The sequence below is a fragment of the Helianthus annuus genome, chromosome 14, assembly GCF_002127325.2.
Source record: "Helianthus annuus cultivar XRQ/B chromosome 14, HanXRQr2.0-SUNRISE, whole genome shotgun sequence".
Classification (NCBI taxonomy): Eukaryota; Viridiplantae; Streptophyta; class Magnoliopsida; order Asterales; family Asteraceae; genus Helianthus; species Helianthus annuus.
The window spans coordinates 133416758-133437325 of NC_035446.2; the positions used below are offsets into that span (position 1 = coordinate 133416758).

At 36.6% G+C, this 20568-nt stretch overlaps 3 protein-coding genes and 1 long non-coding RNA gene across 5 annotated transcripts; 1 reads left to right on the top strand and 3 right to left on the bottom strand.

The window, feature by feature from the left end:
* Positions 1-1860: 1860 nt before the first annotated feature.
* LOC110909329 (probable amino-acid acetyltransferase NAGS1, chloroplastic) lies at positions 1861-11613 on the top strand. Of its 2 annotated transcripts, none has more exons than XM_022154359.1 (10): positions 1861-2199; positions 8447-8534; positions 8632-8837; positions 8916-9067; positions 9368-9761; positions 9842-9939; positions 10458-10569; positions 10659-10818; positions 10980-11052; positions 11175-11613. In XM_022154359.1, exons 1-10 carry the CDS (start codon positions 1876-1878, stop codon positions 11323-11325), a joined length of 1758 nt encoding a protein of 585 aa, XP_022010051.1. In that variant the 5' UTR covers positions 1861-1875; the 3' UTR covers positions 11326-11613. The 2 variants fall into 2 exon arrangements, with proteins under 2 accessions (XP_022010051.1, XP_022010050.1); XM_022154358.2 differs by lacking the exon at positions 1861-2199 and adding an exon at positions 7784-8315.
* LOC110909330 lies at positions 4706-5471 on the bottom strand. The gene is made up of 2 exons (XR_002575349.2): positions 5331-5471; positions 4706-5235 (listed from the first exon to the last, which is right to left on the bottom strand). It is a non-coding gene; the product is annotated as an uncharacterized LOC110909330 (long non-coding RNA).
* Positions 11614-13000: 1387 nt separating the features above from the next.
* On the bottom strand, positions 13001-13928 carry LOC110909328 (50S ribosomal protein L7/L12). Its single transcript, XM_022154357.2, has one exon. The coding sequence runs from the start codon at positions 13786-13788 to the stop codon at positions 13282-13284; it is 507 nt and encodes a 168-aa protein (XP_022010049.1). The 5' UTR covers positions 13789-13928; the 3' UTR covers positions 13001-13281.
* A 3759-nt stretch (positions 13929-17687) lies between these two features.
* On the bottom strand, positions 17688-19535 carry LOC110909327 (protein SHORT-ROOT). Its single transcript, XM_022154355.2, has one exon. The coding sequence runs from the start codon at positions 19406-19408 to the stop codon at positions 17903-17905; it is 1506 nt and encodes a 501-aa protein (XP_022010047.2). The 5' UTR covers positions 19409-19535; the 3' UTR covers positions 17688-17902.
* Positions 19536-20568: the final 1033 nt, after the last annotated feature.

The window sequence follows — 20568 nt, forward strand, 5'->3', positions numbered from 1 at the left end:
TTAGATAAATTATTAGAATGGTCCATGTGGATTGATTATATTGCTGATTTGGTAGTTAACTTTCAGAAATTACATATTTTATCAATAATTTTGCCCTGCTTGCGGTGTACACATATAATATATATATGTGTGAGCGCTCGGGGACAAAAGTGAAATGGTACTAACTTTAACGTTATTTTACTAATTTCGTGAAAATAACGTTAAAAGCGGTGGATGGTTAATCATGCATCATGTGGTAGCGTTAATAACTGAAAGACACGGGTGTACATGCACCAATTGGTCTCTGTCCTGATTGTTATGTGCCTTAGGTCCAAGGCTTGATACAAAACTACAATCGAGCCAGGGGTCTCACTGGAAGCAGCCTCTCTATTCCTACGGGGTAGAGGTAAGGCTGTCTACATCTATCCTCCTCAGACCCTACCTTAGTTTTGCTATTGATGAGATTTACCGAGTATGATGATGCTGATATTTTATCAATAATTTGTAAAAGCGTAACATATTTGATCCCCAAAACGAATAGACGTTAACTTTTCTTTTAAACTTTTAAGAATTAACCAAATTACCCTTACACTAAACAAATAATTATCAAAAATAATTATACATGGGAATCGCTTAATATTAAAAGAATACAATTATATTAATAAAAAGCCCAACCTTAGCTCGTTCAGACAATCATTTCATCGAACATCTCTCTATCTCTGTTTTTTTTTCATGAGAACCATAATTTCAAACCATTTTCTCTCCCTCTCATATCTTAACAGCCGGCTTCCAGCAAGCGAAGATAGCTTAGGTTGGTTGTTGTGCCAAACACCACCGCGAAAGGAGGGTGCTAAAGGAAGCGGCACCAACTCATTAACGGGCGTGAGAGGGAGAAAGATGTTGGTGGGTACGTGGATCGGGAAAGAAAGAGTCGTTAAAGCTTTAAAAAAAATAATTGCGGATTAGTTAAACCACAATGCATCTATTAAAGGATGAGTTAGTTAAAGTTTCACTGCCTACGCAGCAGTGATGTGACACTTTACCTAACACTTTTTAGCTAAATCGTAACGCATGGCTGTACAAGTGACAGTTTCACAGCAATAAGATTTTTTTAGTTTTGTTTTTTAATATTTAGGGTATTTTGGTAATTTCATATCCACTTAACAACAAAAGTTAACATCCATCCATTCCAATGACTATTTTTTTAAGTTTTGGCAAACTATTGGTTTAAATGTGTAATAAATAAAACTTAGAGACCAAAATCGTAAAATACATACCACATGGGACATCCTTGTATTTTTTTTAACCTTTAAATGATTTCAGCAAACAATTATATTCTTTTCAAATTATACTTTTGAGCTTTTTAATTCAATGCTTTTAGCTTTTACAATAATTACATTGCTAATCACTTGTTATAAAAGATTAACACGGCACATCAACCTTCGATCATATCAAATTACTTCGTTCCTGCCACAATGAGAACATGAGTGTAATTTTGTGGTAGTACATCGCTATTGATTTTAAGTGTACGTACCCCACTGTCCAAATACAAAATAATGGACCCTAATTGTTTCTTTTATTGAAGAATAATTCTATTGGTACACTGGCCCATCTATCTCCACACTTTGCACGTGCTCACTTTCTGTCAGAAAGAGTGACAGCCTCGTATACGACACGTATAGGTCGCGCATGTGAAGACATTGTCAACATTTGACTGACCTTGGGATTTGATTTTTATATAATACGGGTCGTATTAATTAGTGGTGTCGATTTAAGGATTTCAAGTGTGCCAATAATACGACCCTTCTTAAAACCACAAACGTTTCTCCACATTTACATACACCATATAATTATTAATGTGCATATAAAATGCCTCTTTGATTCCGGTTCAGTATCATGGCTATATTAAAACAACCTACCCCCAACTTTCAAGTGCACCAAAATGAGTGGAAAACATCTGTTTGTTCCACATACTTTGCCATCAAGAAGGTTCAGTCTAGTCTTGTAGTGAGATGTAATGGAAGTAGATCTGCTCAAGATCACGGTCGCGGTGGCGGTGGTGGCTGTGGCTGTGGAAGAGGAGGACACATATGGAGTAACGTGTTTGTGGACATGATGAGAGAAAGTCGACCGTATTTCCGGGCACATCGTGGTGGCATATTTGTGGTTATGTTGAGTGCGGAAGTGATTGAAGGAGCTAACCTGGAGGCCATTTTAGAGGTAATAGTTAAGTTAAATCATCTTAACTTAATCAACCGGTGATACACCTGTGATGTCCTTCTATATGTTTGAACACATCTTGTCGTTTATATGGTTGGGTTGGTGGGTGGTGGTTAATTAAAACAAATAGTTATAAAATAATCTTAAATGCTAAAGCACATTTTCATTAGAACCCCCTAGTGGGGAGGTATGTCACGCGAAACTCAGCCATGGCGTCCTATAGCGCCCGGCCACACCACTATCGCCACGCTCCTTCCTTCCCCACTCTCACACATATATATACATACATATGTATCTATAATTGAAGGGGTTATATAACCCCCTTACCACTACACCCTCTTGCACTTTTTCATCACTTGTCACATAAACCCCACCAAATAACTTTATAACTAAACATGATCTTATTAACTTTTATGAGAGAAATTTCAAGAAAACCGTCATTAATATGATAAATTAACACAATTAAACAAAAAGTTAATATAAAAAACAATGAATATGGTAAAAGAAAATTGAGGATAAACATAATATAAATTAGCAACAAGTTGGTGCTTTGAGGTGTTGTACCTTTGGGGGTTTACAATTTTTTTTTTTTGATATTTCATTTTAAACCCAAACTTTTGGTTTTATAGTTTTAACCTAAAAGTTTTTAGTTTTTTCAATTTAACCTAACAACTTTTTTACTTTCAATTTTAATCCCCTATATTTTCATATTTTGCAAAATTTTTCGTTTTACGTTTAGTTCTAAATTTTACAAGTTAACACGGCACAATGTGTGTGTGTGGTTCATGATTTTACGTTTTGTTATACGCTTTGTTCTAAATTTTGTGAGTTCAACGTATGTGTGTGGTTCAGTGTATTTACGTCGTCTATTTTTTTCCCCTTAACAAGTTCGTCACAACGCGCGAGTCCTGAATCGAGTTAGTTATTATTTTCTCTGTTTTATATGTCGGTCTAATTTCTCAACATTAAGACGTCGCAACTTCAGTGTTGGTGGTCGTTGACTGTAATGTGGCATTGATGCTATTTATCACGGTTTTACGCCCCCGCCGCAACATGGAGGCCTTAATACTAGTTAACGTAAATTGACAAACTAGTTAATAGAATAACAAACAAACAATTATTATATATAATTACAAAACCAGAATACACGTGACACCCTGACATTATTTTGAATCTCGGGTCGGTCCTCCATTCATCCGACCAGAGGTGTGGATAATGAGGCCACCTTCACAACCTTCTCCTTTTGTCCTTATGTTGTAGTAAGGTAGGGAGGTTCGCTTGAGTTGCTCAACTGCCCCTTAGCCCGGTGCTCGTGACGCGCTACGGAACCTCCACTGTGTCGGGGGACCAAGCAGGGCATAGCTAGTGGCATAGGAGCCGCATATCCATATACATAGCCAGACACAGAAGTGTATAATTTGGTCAAAATCTGCGGCATTCGATGTAGGTTCTCTTACTTGCTCTAGTGACTGGCAAAGGCCAACCGAAAGGGGAGAACACAATGGTTCGTGAACATGGTGAAGTGATTGTCTCAGCTCGAGTCGTTGGAAGCCCTCAACTTCTGCTTCTAAGTAGGATATGACCAAGGCCTTATCTCTCATTAGGTGAATGATTTAGAAATGAATATCAGAAAAATGATTGATTCTTTCCGGTAAAAAATGCATCATGCTACAGATACTAAGTCAGAGAAATAAGACCACTTTTTCATTTCACACATAGGATCTCTTTCCCTTCTTTTCTAGTTGACCTCTAAAGACAATCGATTCAATAGAAGGCATTAAGTAGACATAAAATTCTTCACAACGACTATAACCAAGCTGTCAACCAATAAAACAAGCACCTTCATGGACTGGGACCGGTTCTTTTATAATTTCTAAAATATGATGTTTTTATAAAATTTCTAACATACTGTTGTGACATGCATATTTTTATCTATGTTTCGACGTAAATTTCTTTCTAAACTAAGTTTCTGTGATAATGTACAAGCTATCAAAGCACAAACATATAAGTCGACAAAACTGATTCAAGGTTTCGTTTTTTATATAATTTGTTTTCCTCATACAACCTTTAAAACATGACCTGTAATAAAATTTAGGATTTACCGTTTCTACCTTTTTTTTTTGGTAAATTACACTTTTCGTCCTTTATGTTTGTACCGGATTGCAACGGATAGCCTCTAGCTTCAATATTTACAGTCATAATCCTTTATTTGCAAAACTCGTTACACTCTACGTCCTTTAGTATTAACCAGGTTAAAATTTTCAGTTAAGTTTATTCAATTAAGGGTATTTTGGTCAATTCATATTTTTATTTAAATGTTTAATAAATAAAACCAAAAACATTGCAAATACACCTCATCTTCTCCAATTTCACAACCCTAAAACCCTAACCACCACATCTTGCCACCACCACCTCATCCTCATTCATCATATCCGGCCGTCAATCGCCATCTTTTTTCACAGTCACCATAGATTATGATGAAGCAGAATGAAATATAGTTGCAATATGGTTTTAAAATCTTTTAACGGTCATCGTTCTTTTGGATCGCAATTAACCAATTCTGAGATGAAGCAAAATGCAAAAAATTAACACTGTCGCTAATCGTCTCCTTCTCCGGTCACCGCTGCAACTCCGACTGACATCCGTTTTCCTTTTCCGGTTACAACTGCTACTACAGTTAACCATCTTCTTTCCTTGAAACCCCAAATCACAAGTCACATATCCATATCATTACTTCCAACCCTATAAGGTCTTCATCTCCAACACCACCAACTGATTAACTACCCGTTGTCAGTCATTCATCATCTCCCAGATTTAATACACATACACAAATTAATAAACGAATCAAACATACTCTGTAATAAAAATTAAATTAATTTCAATTTATATTAAGAAATTAGAAACAAACAATGAAGTACTGTTTTAGATCGCTTAAGAAGAGGACCCTGCAAGAGGTTTCGACCCGACCTGGATGCCAATTGCCGGTTTAATCTTATCCAAACTAGTCTCTGTAGCATTAGGCCCATCTTTATCTCTCTAATTAACCAAAATCACACCCACAAAATCCAATCCAATTCAAATCAAACAATATTAAATACAATCCTAAAACCAGTGTATGGAAAGAATCTGACCACAGATGAATTGGTAGCCATAGCAGAAGACTTGTTGAACAAAGTGACAGTTTGTGTTGTTGGAGATCAAGATGTGGTGGTTAGGATTTAGGGTTAAGAAATTGGGGAAGATGAGGTGTATATGCAATGTTTTTGGTTTTATTTATTAAACAATTTAAACATTATAAAGAACCAACATGTTTATGCATATATGAGTTGTAACATTGGTTTAGGGTGTTTTCCAAAAAAAATTTGAAATTTTCCTTTTTAACCCTAAAGTTTTAATTTTTGACAATTTAAGTTTAAAGTTTTAATATTTGTTTCCTTTTTAACCCTAAAGTTTTAATATTTGACAATTTAAGTTTAAAGTTTCAATTTTTGGTAATTTAACCCCTTTTGATTAATTTGATTTTTCACTTCTAATTCAAAAGTTTCCATCTTATACAATTTAACCACTTTGATTAATTTGATTTTTTACTTCTATTCAAAAGTTTCCATCTTTTGCGATTTAACCATTTTGTTTTTTTTTTTTTTACTTATGTGTTGTAATATTGACTTTGAGGGTTTTTCAAAGAAAAAATGGTTATGCATATAGTTTTTGTAACCTTGGCTTTGGGTTTTTTTTTTAAATTGATTTTTTACTTTTCACCCAAAAGTATTTCATAAATCACTTTTAACCCAGAACTATTTGTTTTTTTACTTTAACACAAAACTTTTTAATCTATCCTCACAACTTTTTTTATTTTCAACTTTGGTCCTTTATAGTTTTTATTTTCCGCAAAATTTTCACTTTATGCTTCGTTCTAAATTTTGTGACTTAACACATCGCAACATGCGTCTTTGGTTTAACGTTTTTACGTTTTGTTCTAAATTTTGCGAGTTAACATGACGCAACGTGCGTGCGTGTGTGGGTAAACGTTTTTACATCGTCTATTTTTTTCCCGTTTGATAGGTTCAACATAACGTGCGCGTCCTAAATCGACTTAGTTATAACTAAAGAATCCCCGCCGCATTACGGCGGGTTGTAATTCTAGTTAAATAAAAATATGAATTGACCAAAATACTCTTAATTGCATAAACTTAACTGAAAATTTTAACCTGGTTAACACTAAAGGACGTAGAGTGTAACGGGTTTTGCAAGTAAAGGATTGTGACTGTAATTATTAAAGTTAAAGGCTATCTGTTGTAATCCGGTATAAACATAGGGGACGAAAAATGTAACTTACCCTATTTTTTTAGTGTTTTAACATAATTTTTTTTTGGCAAAGTGAATACTACTCATGTACAAATAAAGAACCCGTGAAAACAAAGTTACAATTAAAAGTATCAATCATCTTCTCTTTTTATGTGAAAGACTTTCCAGTCCCTCATGTCTATCACTTCGGGCAACATGTTAAAAAAATTTTGTTTTCTTTGAAGAATTTTGCGTCCTGTATCCGGCCCTAAATCGAGAAAATGCGGGGTATGTCCAAACAATTCATACACTAAAAGAAAATAAAAACAGGGAGGGCATATTCATTGAACCTGAAACCGATGGATAGAAACCTGAAACCGATGGATTCAAAATTTGAAACACGTAGACAAAAACTTAAAAACGTTTGTCAATATGTGACGGAGGACCATACGGTGCTAAGAACTATACTAAAAAATATTTTTAAAATCTTAACAGTTATATTTTAACAAACTAATTCGTTTGTTTGATACTCGTATGTATACTTGATGTATAACAATACCCAACGAGTATAAAACACAATTTTACAATCAGGTATCTCGTACTAGGGGTGTTCATTATTCGGTTATAACCGAATTAACCAAAAAACAAACCAAATTTGAAACCGAAAAAACCGAACGAATAAAAATTTGGTTATTTGGTTCGGTTTGTAATCGTAACTAAATTCAAATTCGGTTATTTGGGTCAGATTTTGGTTAAACATCTTTTTTTAAATTCGGACAATTTGTTAAACCGAAATAAATAACCGATTTTAATTTTTATTAAATTATACATATCATATATGTATACATGTTATAAGTGTTTGTCTTAGCCCATGTCCATACCTAAGCCCAAATCCATCATCCAAGGGATCAAAAACAATAAAAGAAAACATAAATCCTAGTCATAACATGTGTCGTTATGACTATTTGTTTTTAGACTTGTAAGTTATATGTTTTTTTTTTGAGTCATAAACATGTTCGAAAAAAAAAACTGATTTGGTTGAATTTGGTTAGGAAATATTCAACTTCGGTTATGACAAGAAAAAAAATATAAACCGAACTAACCGTAAACCAAACCGTTAAACACCTCAAACTCGGACCATCAATACCTGTTTCTTTCATTTCCATTCTTAAATAAACCGCCAATTATTTACAAGAAAACTAGAAATAATATTATAGCCATGATGATTGACCAAGATAAACATTTCTCAGCCAAATTTGGACCCGTCTCGCTCTTGTGGACCGTCTGATTCTTACCCTAGGAGCCGACGCAGCGGCCTCCATGTGTCCCACACCAACACAAAAAAATATCGCTCTTGTGGACCGTCTGATTCTTTCTTTTTATTTTTATATTTATTTTGAACGGCAGTAGTTGGGGTCTCCTTTCTCTCTCACACCACCGCCACCAACCCTATGGCCGCTTCTTCTTCCACCTCTTCCATCTCTCTCCAAACCCTACGCCGTCAAACCACCCGTTCAAACGTTGTTCCTCCGCCGCCAAATGTTTCTCGAAGCTTCAGTCAACCGGTACGAATGCCGGTCTTCCGTTCAGATGTTAATTTATTAAATAAGAAGGTTTCATTTACCACGTGTAATGTTTTGGCCGAGTATGAGAGCGAAGGAGCTGATGATGAATCCAGCATGAATAATAATAAAAATAATATCAAGGACGATGTTTTCGTCACGTTTTTTCGTGAAGCGTGGCCCTACTTCACTGCTCATCGAGGAAGCACATTTGTTGTTCTTCTTTCTGCTGAAGTTCTCGATAGCTCACTTTTGGACCCTATTTTAATGGCAAGTCGATACCTTGTTAATTGTGTATTGTGATTTTAGAATAGAATGCTCACACTTAACTTTGAATCATAATACTTTTGATTTGTAGGAATTCATTATATGAAAAACTAAATTAATTGAGTTATATGCAGGATATCTCTCTTCTTCATGGTCTGGGAATCAAATTTGTTCTTGTTCCAGGGACACATGTACAGATTGATAAGCTTTTAGCTGAAAAGGGTTAGTTATTTTTGGATTAATGGGTAATTTTAGGTGTAGTTTAGTAAATAATGGTGTAGTTTTGTTGAATATATGGTTAATTTGGTAACCAATTCAGGACGTGAACCGAAATACGTTGGAAGATACAGAATCACAGACCCTGATTCGCTCAAGGCCGCGATGGATTCAGCTGGAAGAATCCGTTTGATGATCGAGGCAAAGCTGTCACCAGGGCCGTCTTTATGCGGCATCCGTAGACACGGAGAGAACAGGCGGTTGCATTCCAATGTCAGTGTTGCAAGTGGTAATTTTCTTGCTGCCAAGGTAACCGTCTTTCTGTTTCTTGCAAATGTGCAACAAATGAAGAAAGTTATGTCGCTCAAGTTATAGTTTTTTTGACAGAAAAGAGGAGTTGTCGAAGGCATTGATTACGAAGCGACCGGTGAAGTTAAGAAAGTGGATGTTCTGCGCATACGTGAGCGGCTGGATAACGATTCTATTGTGATTTTAAGCAACCTTGGATATTCTAGCTCTGGAGGTGTACTGAATTGCAAGTATGCTATGTAGTTGTTAATAGGTATTTTTTGTTACTGTTTGCCGTGATCTAAACGAATATAAAAATAACAAGATTATCGTCGCTCAATCCCAAGTTTTTGACCCGAATAATAAAAATAGGTTTTGGGTGACCCACGATTATGCTGGAGACATAGTTTTGACCCATATGGCTTGCATTCTACTGGTATCCTATTGAAGAACTATATATATGTTCTTAATAAGAAGATAATTGTTAAGCTGTAAATATATTGCATATTTTTTAATTTATTAATTGATTTCTGTGGTAAATAATAATGCAGCACGTATGAAGTTGCTACTGCTTGTGCGTTGGCGCTTGGAGCAGAGAAACTTATCTGCATTATCGATGGGCCAATTTTGGATGAATGGGGCCGGTTAATCAGATTTTTGACACTTGAAGATGCTGACATGTTAATACGTAGGCGAGCCAAGCAAAGCGAGATTGCAGCTAATTACGTAAAAGCCATTGGCGAGGAGGAAACTAGTTCCATTCTTCCAAAGATCGGAATGACGTCTAGTGATAGGTATACGGCAACATTTCAAAACGGTGTTGGTTTTGATAATGGAAACGGGCTGTGGTCGAGTGAACAAGGGTTTGCCATTGGAGGACAAGAAAGGTTGAGTAGGTCGAACGGGTATTTATCAGAGTTAGCTGCTGCCGCTTTTGTCTGCAGGGTAAGTAATTAAAATATATTATTAAAAATTGCTATTTAATTAATTTCACTAATTGTGTTTTGTTGTACGTATATCATTAGGGAGGTGTCCAGAGAGTTCATCTGTTAGACGGGAATGTAGCGGGAGTGCTATTGAAGGAACTGTTTCAAAGAGATGGAGTAGGGACTATGGTCGCTAGGTATGCGTAATTATAATTAAATGAAGAGTAAAATGCCATTTTCGTCCCTGAGGTTTGGCCAATTTTGCAACTTTCGTCCAAAGGCTTCTTTTTCCGCATCTGGATCCAAAAGCTTTAAAATCTTGCCATTTTCATCCGGCTCGTTAACTCCATCCATTTTTTTCTCCTTTAAGTCAAGGGTATTTGAAATACCGTATTTCTGCCTTTTTTGTTAACTTAAAGTGCAATTCAGTCTTTTCAGGGGTATTTGGTCTTTTTACATAAAGTAAAAAAAGACCGAATTGCCTTTTTAGTTAGCAAAAAAGACGGAAATACCCCTGACTTAACGGAGAAAAATGAATGGAGTTAACGAGCCGGATGAAAATGGCAAGATTTCAAACCTTTTGAATTCTGATGCGGAAAAACAAACCTTTGGACGAAAGTCTGGCCAAACCTCAGAGACGAAAATGGCAATTTTAGTCTTAAATGAATTTCAAGAGATGTGGAATTTAACTAAATGTTTATTCTGTACTTTGCAGCGATCTATATGAAGGTACAAGGATGGCAAAGATGGATGACCTTCCTGGAATAAGACAAATTTTTAAACCGTTAGAAGATTCTGGAACTTTGGTCAGGCGAACAGATGAGGAGGTTTGTATTAAATGGTTATTTTTAAAACTATTATGATAATATTAGTTTATTTTTCAATAACTTGATTGTACACTGTGTTGTGTTTTTAGCTACTTAATGCATTGGATTCTTTCATTGTTGTGGAGAGAGAAGGGCAAGTTATAGCTTGTGCTGCTTTATTTCCGTTCTATGAATATAAATGCGGGGAGGTTGCGGCTATTGCTGTTTCTCCTGATTGTCGAGGACAAGGACAAGGAGACAAATTACTCGGTATAATTATTAACTTGTTTTGCATATGGGTCAAGTTGGTTTAATCCGAAATCTTTGCTCAAGAACTTTATAAAATGACGTGCTTTGCATACGAGTGGTCTCAGCTTTTACCTCAGAGTTTGAGTGTTGCGAATTGGTATTAATTGGCTGCAAACTTGCAGATTATATCGAGAAAAAAGCATCTTCTATAGGACTGCAAAGCCTTTTTTTGCTGACAACTCGCACAGCAGACTGGTATGTTTCTACTTTCGTGTGTCGTTTGAGAAAGACGGTGGATAATCTAATCAAAAGTTAAAAAAATGGTGTTAAATTATGGAAAATAATATAAAGTTAATTAAATGTTGGCGTTTTGACAGGTTTGTAAGGCGTGGGTTTACAGAGTGCTCGATTGAAGACATACCAGTGGAAAGGAGAAAAAGGATAAACCTGTCCCGTGGATCTAAGTATTATATGAAGCAACTGCTACCAGACACGAGTGGTATTCGTGTTAACAGCATGTTTGCTTAAGACCATCAGAGTGTAGCGTATGGGTTTAAATGGTGGGAGATATTTTCGTTTGTTAGAGAATATTTGTATGTGTTAATCTGGAGTCATGTCTCTTAGCCTCAAAACCAAACTGGATATCTTGAATAAGCCTTAAAGGAAGGAAGCTTTGGGGGGCAAATGTAGTGTTAATCTTGGGGCTATGTTGTTTGGTATATCCAATCTGAATGTATATTTGAGGCACGTGTTTAATAAACAATCCCAACTTTGGTATTTTAAAGTCATGCCAAATGCATTGTTCTTGTTCTTGAATTGCTTGTTATTTTTGTTGTGGTGGTTTATTGTTTCATTAAAATTTGTTCACTCTTGAGGTAAGGACACGAATATCAAGTCATGTGTACTTCCTTGAAAATTAATTCATTTTTACTTTCATTCTTAATGTATTTTTTTTTTTTGAACGGCAAATTTCATTTTATTTTTGTCGTATGTGGGACTTGAACCCACCTCCCTCTGCCAAGGTGTTTAAAGACTTTGCCTTTGCTAATTTACCACCATCCTATTGGTTCATTCTTAATGTAATTATCCATAGAAAAGAGAAATTGGTAAACAATTTTATATCTTCCAACATGGAAGTGATATGGGTCAATTTTGCTTATGATGTTTGCTATTGTGCACGATACCATTGTTCTACATGTATCCTGGTTTTAAGCTAAGAGCCAAAGATAGTGGCTTAGTTACAAATAGTTAGTTCTAGACTTCCAAGATTCTTGTGATTCTTCTTGTTCCACATGTATCCTGGTTTTAAGCTAAGCACCAAAGATAGTGGTTTGGTTTATAAATAGTGAGTTCTAAAATTCAAGACGTGATCTTGGGTTAGGTTAAACGTATCTCCTATATGTTTAAAGCACCCTTATGAGAAAAAAGCAGAGAGATGATATGAGTGATTTATTAGGAGCGATAAAGTACATTCCGTAAAAATCATATGAAAGTTGGTATGTTTAACACAACTCATTCTTCTTCTGTTATCCGCACTACATGTAGCCAGTGTAGGAGAATTACCAAACCTAACGGTAATAAAGATGTTTAAAGGAGAACTACAAATACATAAATGTGATGCAATGTTGAGAGATATGGAACTATTAAGCATCACATAGCATATACTTCTCATCATTAAATAAGTTTGTTGTGATTACACTCCAGACTTTTAACTTTCTATGTAGAATGAATAGTGATGAATGCTGGTTGGAATGGATTGTTAGCCATGTTTGGCCACAAATCCCTAGCTAACATGCTATCTTCGTTCAATGCAATGGTAAAGACATTGACATTAAGAGGCAGCTTGTGATCCTCGAAAACACGTCTTTATGTTTTCTAGCGAAGACACAAAAACTCGACCTTTTTTACACGGCAAAATGGTGGACACGTGCCTCATCATTTTCCATCCTTGGTTATGAAAATCGAAGGCTAGTAAGTGACATCGGTCATGCGCTATCTTTTTGATAAGTTCATAATGTTGCACAACACACTTGCCCAACTGATCTTACTAACCAACCATAAACAATGAAGCACTGATATGCCTACTTCACTGTAAACTATAGCTCTCTAAAATCTGTGGTCTCTATAAATGTACATGTTAGACAAGTCTATAACATGTTGGTATATAGATAGTTAGATACATTAAACTAAATAGGAACACTGATAGCCAAATACACTAAAATTACGAGGGCATTAGCATATGATTTGAATTGTTGGAAGCTCAAAATCTTCAATTCATCAGTTACAACCATACACATGATCCTTTTCATAACCAACAAGATGAATAGGAACAAAAAACTGATTGGTTAAAATGCAATGTTTCTATGTTCTTAAGGTATACACCCTCTTCGAGCTTCAGAATCAATCAATCCTCAAGCAAACAAACAGCAACACAATTCCAAAAATATTATTATTAATCTAGTATTAGCGTACCAGAAATCAAACTCATTCCAACGACACAGTAGCACCTAAATCCTTAAGCTTCGCCATAATCGCTTCCGCTTCATCTTTCGTAATCCCTTTCTTCACAACAATCGGCACTTTCTCCACCAAATCTTTCGCCTCTTTCAACCCCAAATCCGTAAACCCTCTCACCTCTTTAATAATCTTAATCTTCGTCGCCGCGTCATACTTCTCTAACTTCACATCAAATATCACCTTCTCCGCCGCCTTCGTTTCCGCCGCCGCTCCACTGCCACCGCCGCCGGCACCGCCCACCGAACCCAGACCAGCTACAGATGGGCCGTAGTTGTTGAACCCCATTTTGTAGCGCATGAGGATTGCATAGTCGTTTCTTTCGAGTTTTGTGAGGCTGAGAATCTCGTCGGCGATCCTTTCTAGCTTTTGGGTTTGGGTTTGGGATTGGGATTCGGTGAGGGTGCAGAAGGTGTGTGGAGAGTGGGAAAGGGTGCGGAGTATAGGGATGGATTTGGGGGTGATTCTTGACAGCATTTTTGGGTGGTAGTGAACAGTGGGGCGGTTTAGGGTTGTAGATCTTGAGAAGATGAAGGTTATGGTGTAAGTGGTTAATGGACCTTGTGTTTTTTTTAATGGCAGTTTGAGACCCTGTTCTTTGAGTTGAGATGCAGGTTTGGGTGTAAGGTTTAGTAATTTGCCCCAAGTTTATTTGATAACTACAAGTTTAAATAATGTTACGAGAAAATTGCGCTTTTCGACTCCTTCATGTTTTAAAGATTCTGCAGCGGTTGTCTTTTAACTTTGAAATTTACAGTGGTTGTCATTTACATTTGCATATGATTACAAGTGGTATCACTTTGACCTAACCCAATTCAATTTTAGAGTTAGGTTTAATCATGATTGCACATGATCAAGCCTAACTCTAAAATTTAAATTGGTTAGGTCAAAATGACACCATCTGTAATTATTTGCTAACGTAAAGAACAATTACTGTAATTTTTAAAGTTAAAAGACAGCGCTTGTAGAAATTTTAAAACATAAAGGACGAAAAGTGCAATTTTCTCTAAAGTTACTGAAAAAGTGCAGTTTTGAGTAGTATGACTGACAATAATGTTTGTACGAGATATCTGAAAGTTCTACAAAACTTAAACTAGTGAACGAGTTGAGCCGTTCGTGAATGTCTCAAATGACCAAAGCTTGAATCGAGTTGGGTTTAAATGAGCTCAGATTTTAAATGAAGCTAGTTTTATAAACAAATCAAGCCAAAGTTAAAAATTTATTCTAAGGGTTAATTCAAGCCTTAGAATATAGCTTGAAATGAGTCAAGATTGAGCTCGAGTTTTCTTAAGTTAAACCAATCAATCCCGAGCTTAAGCGAGCTCAAACTCAACTCGACTTGTTTATGCTCCTAGCATTTACAAGGAATGTGATGGTTACTCTTGGCCATTGATGTGAGTATATCTAGTAATCTTTAAGAAAAGCTAAACCGGGTGTGTTTCAATATATCATATGGTAGAGGATGGCGTAATAGAAGGTGGTTTTGATGATGACGCCGGTGTTCTAGATAGATATCCTTTGAATAATTTAGAGTAAGACTGTCTCTAATGCAAGAAGAAAATGGCCGCCTATTTCAGATGTGGCAAAGGAGGTGTGTGTGTGTGGGGGGAGAGAGAGAGAGGGAGGGAGAGAGAGAGAGAGAGAGAGAGAAGAAGACGTGAGAGAGAGAGAGGCTGTAGAGGCAACCCTTGCATAAAGGCGCGTGTGTGGGATTGTTGTAAGAGGGAGAGGAGAGAGAAGAGGAGGGAAAGGATGGTTTAGGCAAAGGGACGTGGCATTGGGCAGGAAAGCTAGGAAGGACAGTGGTGGACTGGTGACGTTGGAGATAATCTAAGTTATATAAATGGTTTATATGGTTTGTTAAAAAGCTAAAATAGTCATTTTAATCAAATATAACATATTTTTAATAGAAATTAACGTAAAATCCTTAATATCTTAGAAATTAAAAACAACAAATCTCAAATACGAAGGTTTTACTTTTAACACACAATGAACTATTTTTTGTAATTGCAAGTAAAACTATAAATTCATTACATAAAATTTCTTACGCTAGTTGTAAGTAAAACTATAAATTCATTACATAAAATTTCTTACGCTAAAAAACGCACTTACGCACTTGTAAACGGAATCTTCAATATGGAGGCCCATTGGGAGAGTTGACAATTTTAAAGGAACCAAAAGTAGGCCCATGGTTGTTTTTTAAGTTCATGGAATGATAGTGGACTTGGGCTACTAAAATGATTGTTACAAATTTATACCTGGGCTATTTAAAGCATCTATTTTTATATTTATTTGACTAGGTTAGAAGTATGTGAATCATGAAAATTTATTTAGTTTAGAAAGAAGATTTATAAATTATACAATCTGATATATTAAAATAAAATATGATTAAAATTTCACATAAGTTATTAATCAATAATTTAATATACTCGAAGTAAAATAGCTCACACAAATAACTATATTTAATATAGTGAAGTGATGTTTTATTACCATAAATGTGAAATAAGAGAAACAGAAAAATAAAATTTGCACTTATGGAGTTGTGATACATTGCGAAACCTTTTTTATTTAGTACAAGAGAAAAATGTCTGGATAGTCTCTGTGGTTTCGCCTTTTTTCACCTATAGTCCCCAAGTTTCTAAAATTACCTGAATAGTCCCTAACTTTTCATTTTTTGTTCCCGGATAGTCCCTGGGTCTAACTCCAGTTTGTTTTCTCTGTTAAGTGGGTGTGAAATTACCAATTTACCCTTAATGTAAAAACAAAACAAATTAATTAACTCTTCCCTCCACCTCCAAACCTTCAACCCTACAGAACCTGCAATCAACTCTTCCCTCCACCTTCAAACCTGCAATCCTAACTCCACCAATAATGGCGTTTTTCGATCTCAACATCCCCTACACCGATTCACCAAACCAAACCCCTACTAACAACAAATCCAAAATTGAAAAGGGATAAACCTCTGCAAATTTCTTTGGAAACATCAACAAATCAAATTCCAAATCCGTTTCAATCAAAATCGAAATTTGCGATTAGATTAATAGAGGAAACAAAGAAATGACACACCAAAACAGGTATATATGTCCGGCACTAGCCATTCCTCAAGAGAAGCCATAATATTTGAAGAGTGGTCAACCCAAAGACAGGAACTGCCTCTGAATCGAATATACATATAGATTTATACATACGCAATAAATCCACCTATCACCTATTCTTCTTGTAGTAATTAATCATCCAGAAACTGCCTGTGATTCAAACGCACACTCTTATCTTCTTCGCTACCACCTACAACCGGAGACTGAACTTAAACCCGTTCACAACGATGGCATCTGTGATTTTGAGGAACACCACCGTATCTTCATCGCTAATCACTGTCAACGACCACCCTCCACCCTCCACCTTCCACCATCATCAAGCTTCAAACCCGAAACAAAACCACAAAAATTTCCATGATCCTGTTTATCCAAAACCAACCAAATCAAAACACCAGTGACATCATAACAAGCAACGAATCAACCATACAACACAACCAGTGACACCGGTTGTTCTGGTGACATTCCGATCTACCTTTTTCGAAAAACGATCAGAGCAGCCGCCGCAGACGGCTGTGTTGCTGCTGGATCTCCCTCTCTTTGTCTTCGATCTCCGCCGCTCACTCTCTCATTCGAACAGTCTCTCTCTATAATCAGAGGTGTGTGTGAACTGGTACATAAATGTGATGAAGATTGCGGGGTGGTGATGATGGCAGAAGTGGTGGTTGTGGCAGGGGTAGTTGTGACGATGGTGGTGGTGGTCGGTGGTGATGGCTGCGGTGGAGGTGATGGTGGTACCAGGGAGAAAGAGTAGGGAGATAGAGAAAGGGAAAACTGTGATGGTGATTTGGTCATCGGTCGGAGAGAAGAAAAGGGGAAAGGGAAAGGGGTGGAGGTGGGTAAAAGGTTAGGTTTTTTTTATTAATTATTAAGGGTACTTTTGTAATTTCACACACACTTAACAGAGAAAACAAACTGAAGTTAGACCCAGGGACTATCCGGGAACAAAAAATGAAAAGTTGGGGACTATTAAGGTAATTTTAGAAACTTGGGGACTATAGGTGAAAAAAGGCGAACCCACAGGGACTATCCGGGCATTTTTCTCTTAGTACAATTTTGTTAAACATAAATGATCATGTACAAATTGCAAAATCAACCATATCTAAGAGAACCCCACAAACAACCGAGCTATTGATAGGGTCTAGGAAGAGGATGTAGTCAAAACTTATCTTTTTCCAAACGAATAATAGGCTGCTTGCTTTCGATGAGACCTCCAGCTTCAAAATAAGACAAAATTAAACATACATAACACGACTCTAAGACGCTATACAACTCAACAACATATTTTATAAAGAATACCTTAATTCATGTTTTAAATGAAGTTTGCCACAAAATTTTCAACTAATCGACATCAAAATAGAAAAAGAAAAATATTACCATTTGCTAAACAAGATTAAATCAACAAATCAAACCCTTAACTTCATCTCATAATCCCATGCACGTGCCACCTACTCCCCTTCCCCTTTTCATTTTTCTTCTAAAAGTCACAATCACAACAATCATACAGGCTTCCATGCACTAGCCCACACCACCGGTGTCTCCTTCCTCATCAAGAAAATTCCGGCACTCATTTCCGGCTGCAACACCGACCACCCTTCCTTATACCTCCTCAACAACGCCCTCACATCATCACACCCTTCTTCACTAATCACAACCCCATCAAACCCACTTCCCCTCATCCTCCTCCACCACCTCTCCGCCGTCTCCCGCCTTTCTACCGAACATTCCGGCCGCCGTCCCACTACATCCATCACCGCCCGACCCGCCTCCCGCTCCAACATCAACCTCTCGTTACTCGTTTTCGGAAAACTTTCGTCCAAAGCCTCAAAATAAACCCTAAACCATCTCAAACACTCTTCAAACCCTTTCAAAAATTTAACTCCGTCAGGTCCTACATCCATGTCAGCTTCTTCTTCAACGATTGTTAAAACTTTAGGGTTTATGTTCCGAAACATGGATAATAAATAATCCCTACGGTCGTAACTAACTGACCGTAACGTGCCATTGAAGTTTATAGCAATACACTCATCGGTTTTAGTATCGAGTTGGTTTAAATTAAAATATGATAGATCACCCGAATGGTGAACTACGTGGAACTTAAACGGGACGCCCATTAATCTTGCGAATTTCTCCATCCGGTTTCCGATTTCTTGCATAACTGTTTCTGTTCCGTTGTTGCTTCCAGTGGTGGTTACGACGGTTAAACGGAGGTGAGGTGTGTCGTCTGTGCGGGTGGCGATGGCTTCTAGCAAAGTTGGCCATTGGGTGCAGTATGTGTTGCTGAAATCAACTATGTGTAGTTTTGTCTCTCCGTTGAATGCATCCATGATGGCTGAGTTGGACGCCACGTGGCCGAAAGTCGTCCACGGGCTGACTTCTTGAAACTTGAGAAGCAAGTTTCTAGTGGACTCAAAAGTGCATGTTTTCGCCGAAGCTGATGAGAGAGTCCGGTAGGTTGAGTTACCGGACTCTGTCATGCGAGCGAAAAGCGCTTGAAGAAAATAAAATGAAAGTTTTGAGTCTATGTCTCCGTATGGAGAGCTTAGCTCGTTGAGCATCCACATCAGTTGCTGGAGCCGCGAGCTGTTGTTGTCAGCTAGTGCACGCGCTGCTTCAGATAACAGCTCGTGACTCCAGCAGTTGGGAGACAGGGAGTTTGAGAACTCCCTGACCACGTTTTGCGAAAACGCGTGAGATTTCGATGGTTGGGGAGGGGAAGTAGAAATTAAGTGGTGGTGGAAATTATTATTATTATTATTATTATTATTATTATTATTATTATTATTATTATCATGTGGTGGAAATTGGTTAGGTGAGTAGTAGGGATGTATAGATGAAGAAGAAGAGAGATTGTCTTCTTCCATGAAGAAGCATTGTTGTGGTGGTTGGTGGTGGTGGTGGGTGGTGTGATGTTCGGTGGAGGATCTAGAACTACTGCCGGAAGTTGTTATGGTGGAGTTGAATGATTGATGATGGCATTGATTAAGGGTGAACATAGTATCCATGATACAAGGAAAGATGTGTTGTCATACGAGGTACTAATGTATGGTTTTGTAGGTGGAGTGAGATTGGGTTGTAGGTTTTTAAGTGAACATTTTCTGAAAGGGTGTTTATGTTGTTTGGGTAATTAAGCAGAGGAAGTGGAACTTTGAAGGGTGTGTTTGTGCTTTTGGGGTAAACGAGGGGGGAAATCGAAAAAAAGAAACTTTATGGTATATTCATATCAGTAAGATCAATTTGTATTTAAATAGACTCTTATATATATATTTTGTTATAATGATGATGAATTTGTTACCTTTGTTATTTTATTTATTTGGGGTTAAGAAGCATGAATTTTTTGAAAGATATAATAATACAATTGGAACATGTTGTATTCACAGAATATACAAAGTATTATATATTGGTTTTGACACTTTTTTATAATTTTGTGTTAATTAATAATTATAAAAAATGTAAGTGTTGCGGGAGAAAAAGCTGCCGGAGTGATGATAAGACCCATCTTTTAACGAACCATGCCTCCTAATTCCTATCTTATTTTTCTTTTTCATTTTCCCATACGACCAATGCTCATGCTTCTTCCTTTACTCCCAAAGTCCCAAAACAAACTATTCTATATTCAAGAAAAATATATAAACTATGTAGAGTTGATATGCATTCTTTGACGGATTTGGGCCTAATAATCCTTGAATATGTATTATATTAATAATAGGTTTTAGGGTATAACTAAAAGTATTTTACAAACAATCATTCAAAATCTTTGAGGGGCTGATTGTTTTACCTCTTAAATCTTAATGAGACTCTTAATGATTCAGATATCTTACTGGTTCAGCACTTTTTGTTTCACAAGCAGATGTCTGAATAATTCAGATATTTTCCTCTGAATGGTTAAGCACTATACAAAGTCTAAATAGTTAAAGATCTCTAATCTGAATTGGTCAGACATTTGCCTATAAATGGTTAAGTATTATACTAGCTCTTAATAGTTTAGATCTCTTACTGGTTCAGCACTTAATGCTTCAGACCTTTTACTGATTCAGCACTTAACTATTTAGAAGTTGCCAAACAACCCCTGAGTATGGATTGGTTCAAGTGGAAACATTTTGATGTATAATCCTTTGTTGTTTTGTGTTGCTTGTAGTTGTTGACTTGGTTCCATCTTTGCTAG

Excerpts from the sequence above, each read along its gene's own strand:
- LOC110909327 (XM_022154355.2), bottom strand. The coding sequence starts at position 19,408 with ATGGATACTATGTTCACCCTTAATCAATGCCATCATCAATCATTCAAC.
- LOC110909328 (XM_022154357.2), bottom strand. The coding sequence starts at position 13,788 with ATGCTGTCAAGAATCACCCCCAAATCCATCCCTATACTCCGCACCCTT.
- LOC110909329 (XM_022154358.2), top strand. The coding sequence starts at position 7,935 with ATGGCCGCTTCTTCTTCCACCTCTTCCATCTCTCTCCAAACCCTACGC. Across the intron at positions 10,570-10,658 it reads TCAGGCGAACAGATGAGGAG|CTACTTAATGCATTGGATTC; the intron begins GTTTGTATTAAA and ends TTGTGTTTTTAG. Across the intron at positions 11,053-11,174 it reads ACAACTCGCACAGCAGACTG|GTTTGTAAGGCGTGGGTTTA; the intron begins GTATGTTTCTAC and ends GCGTTTTGACAG.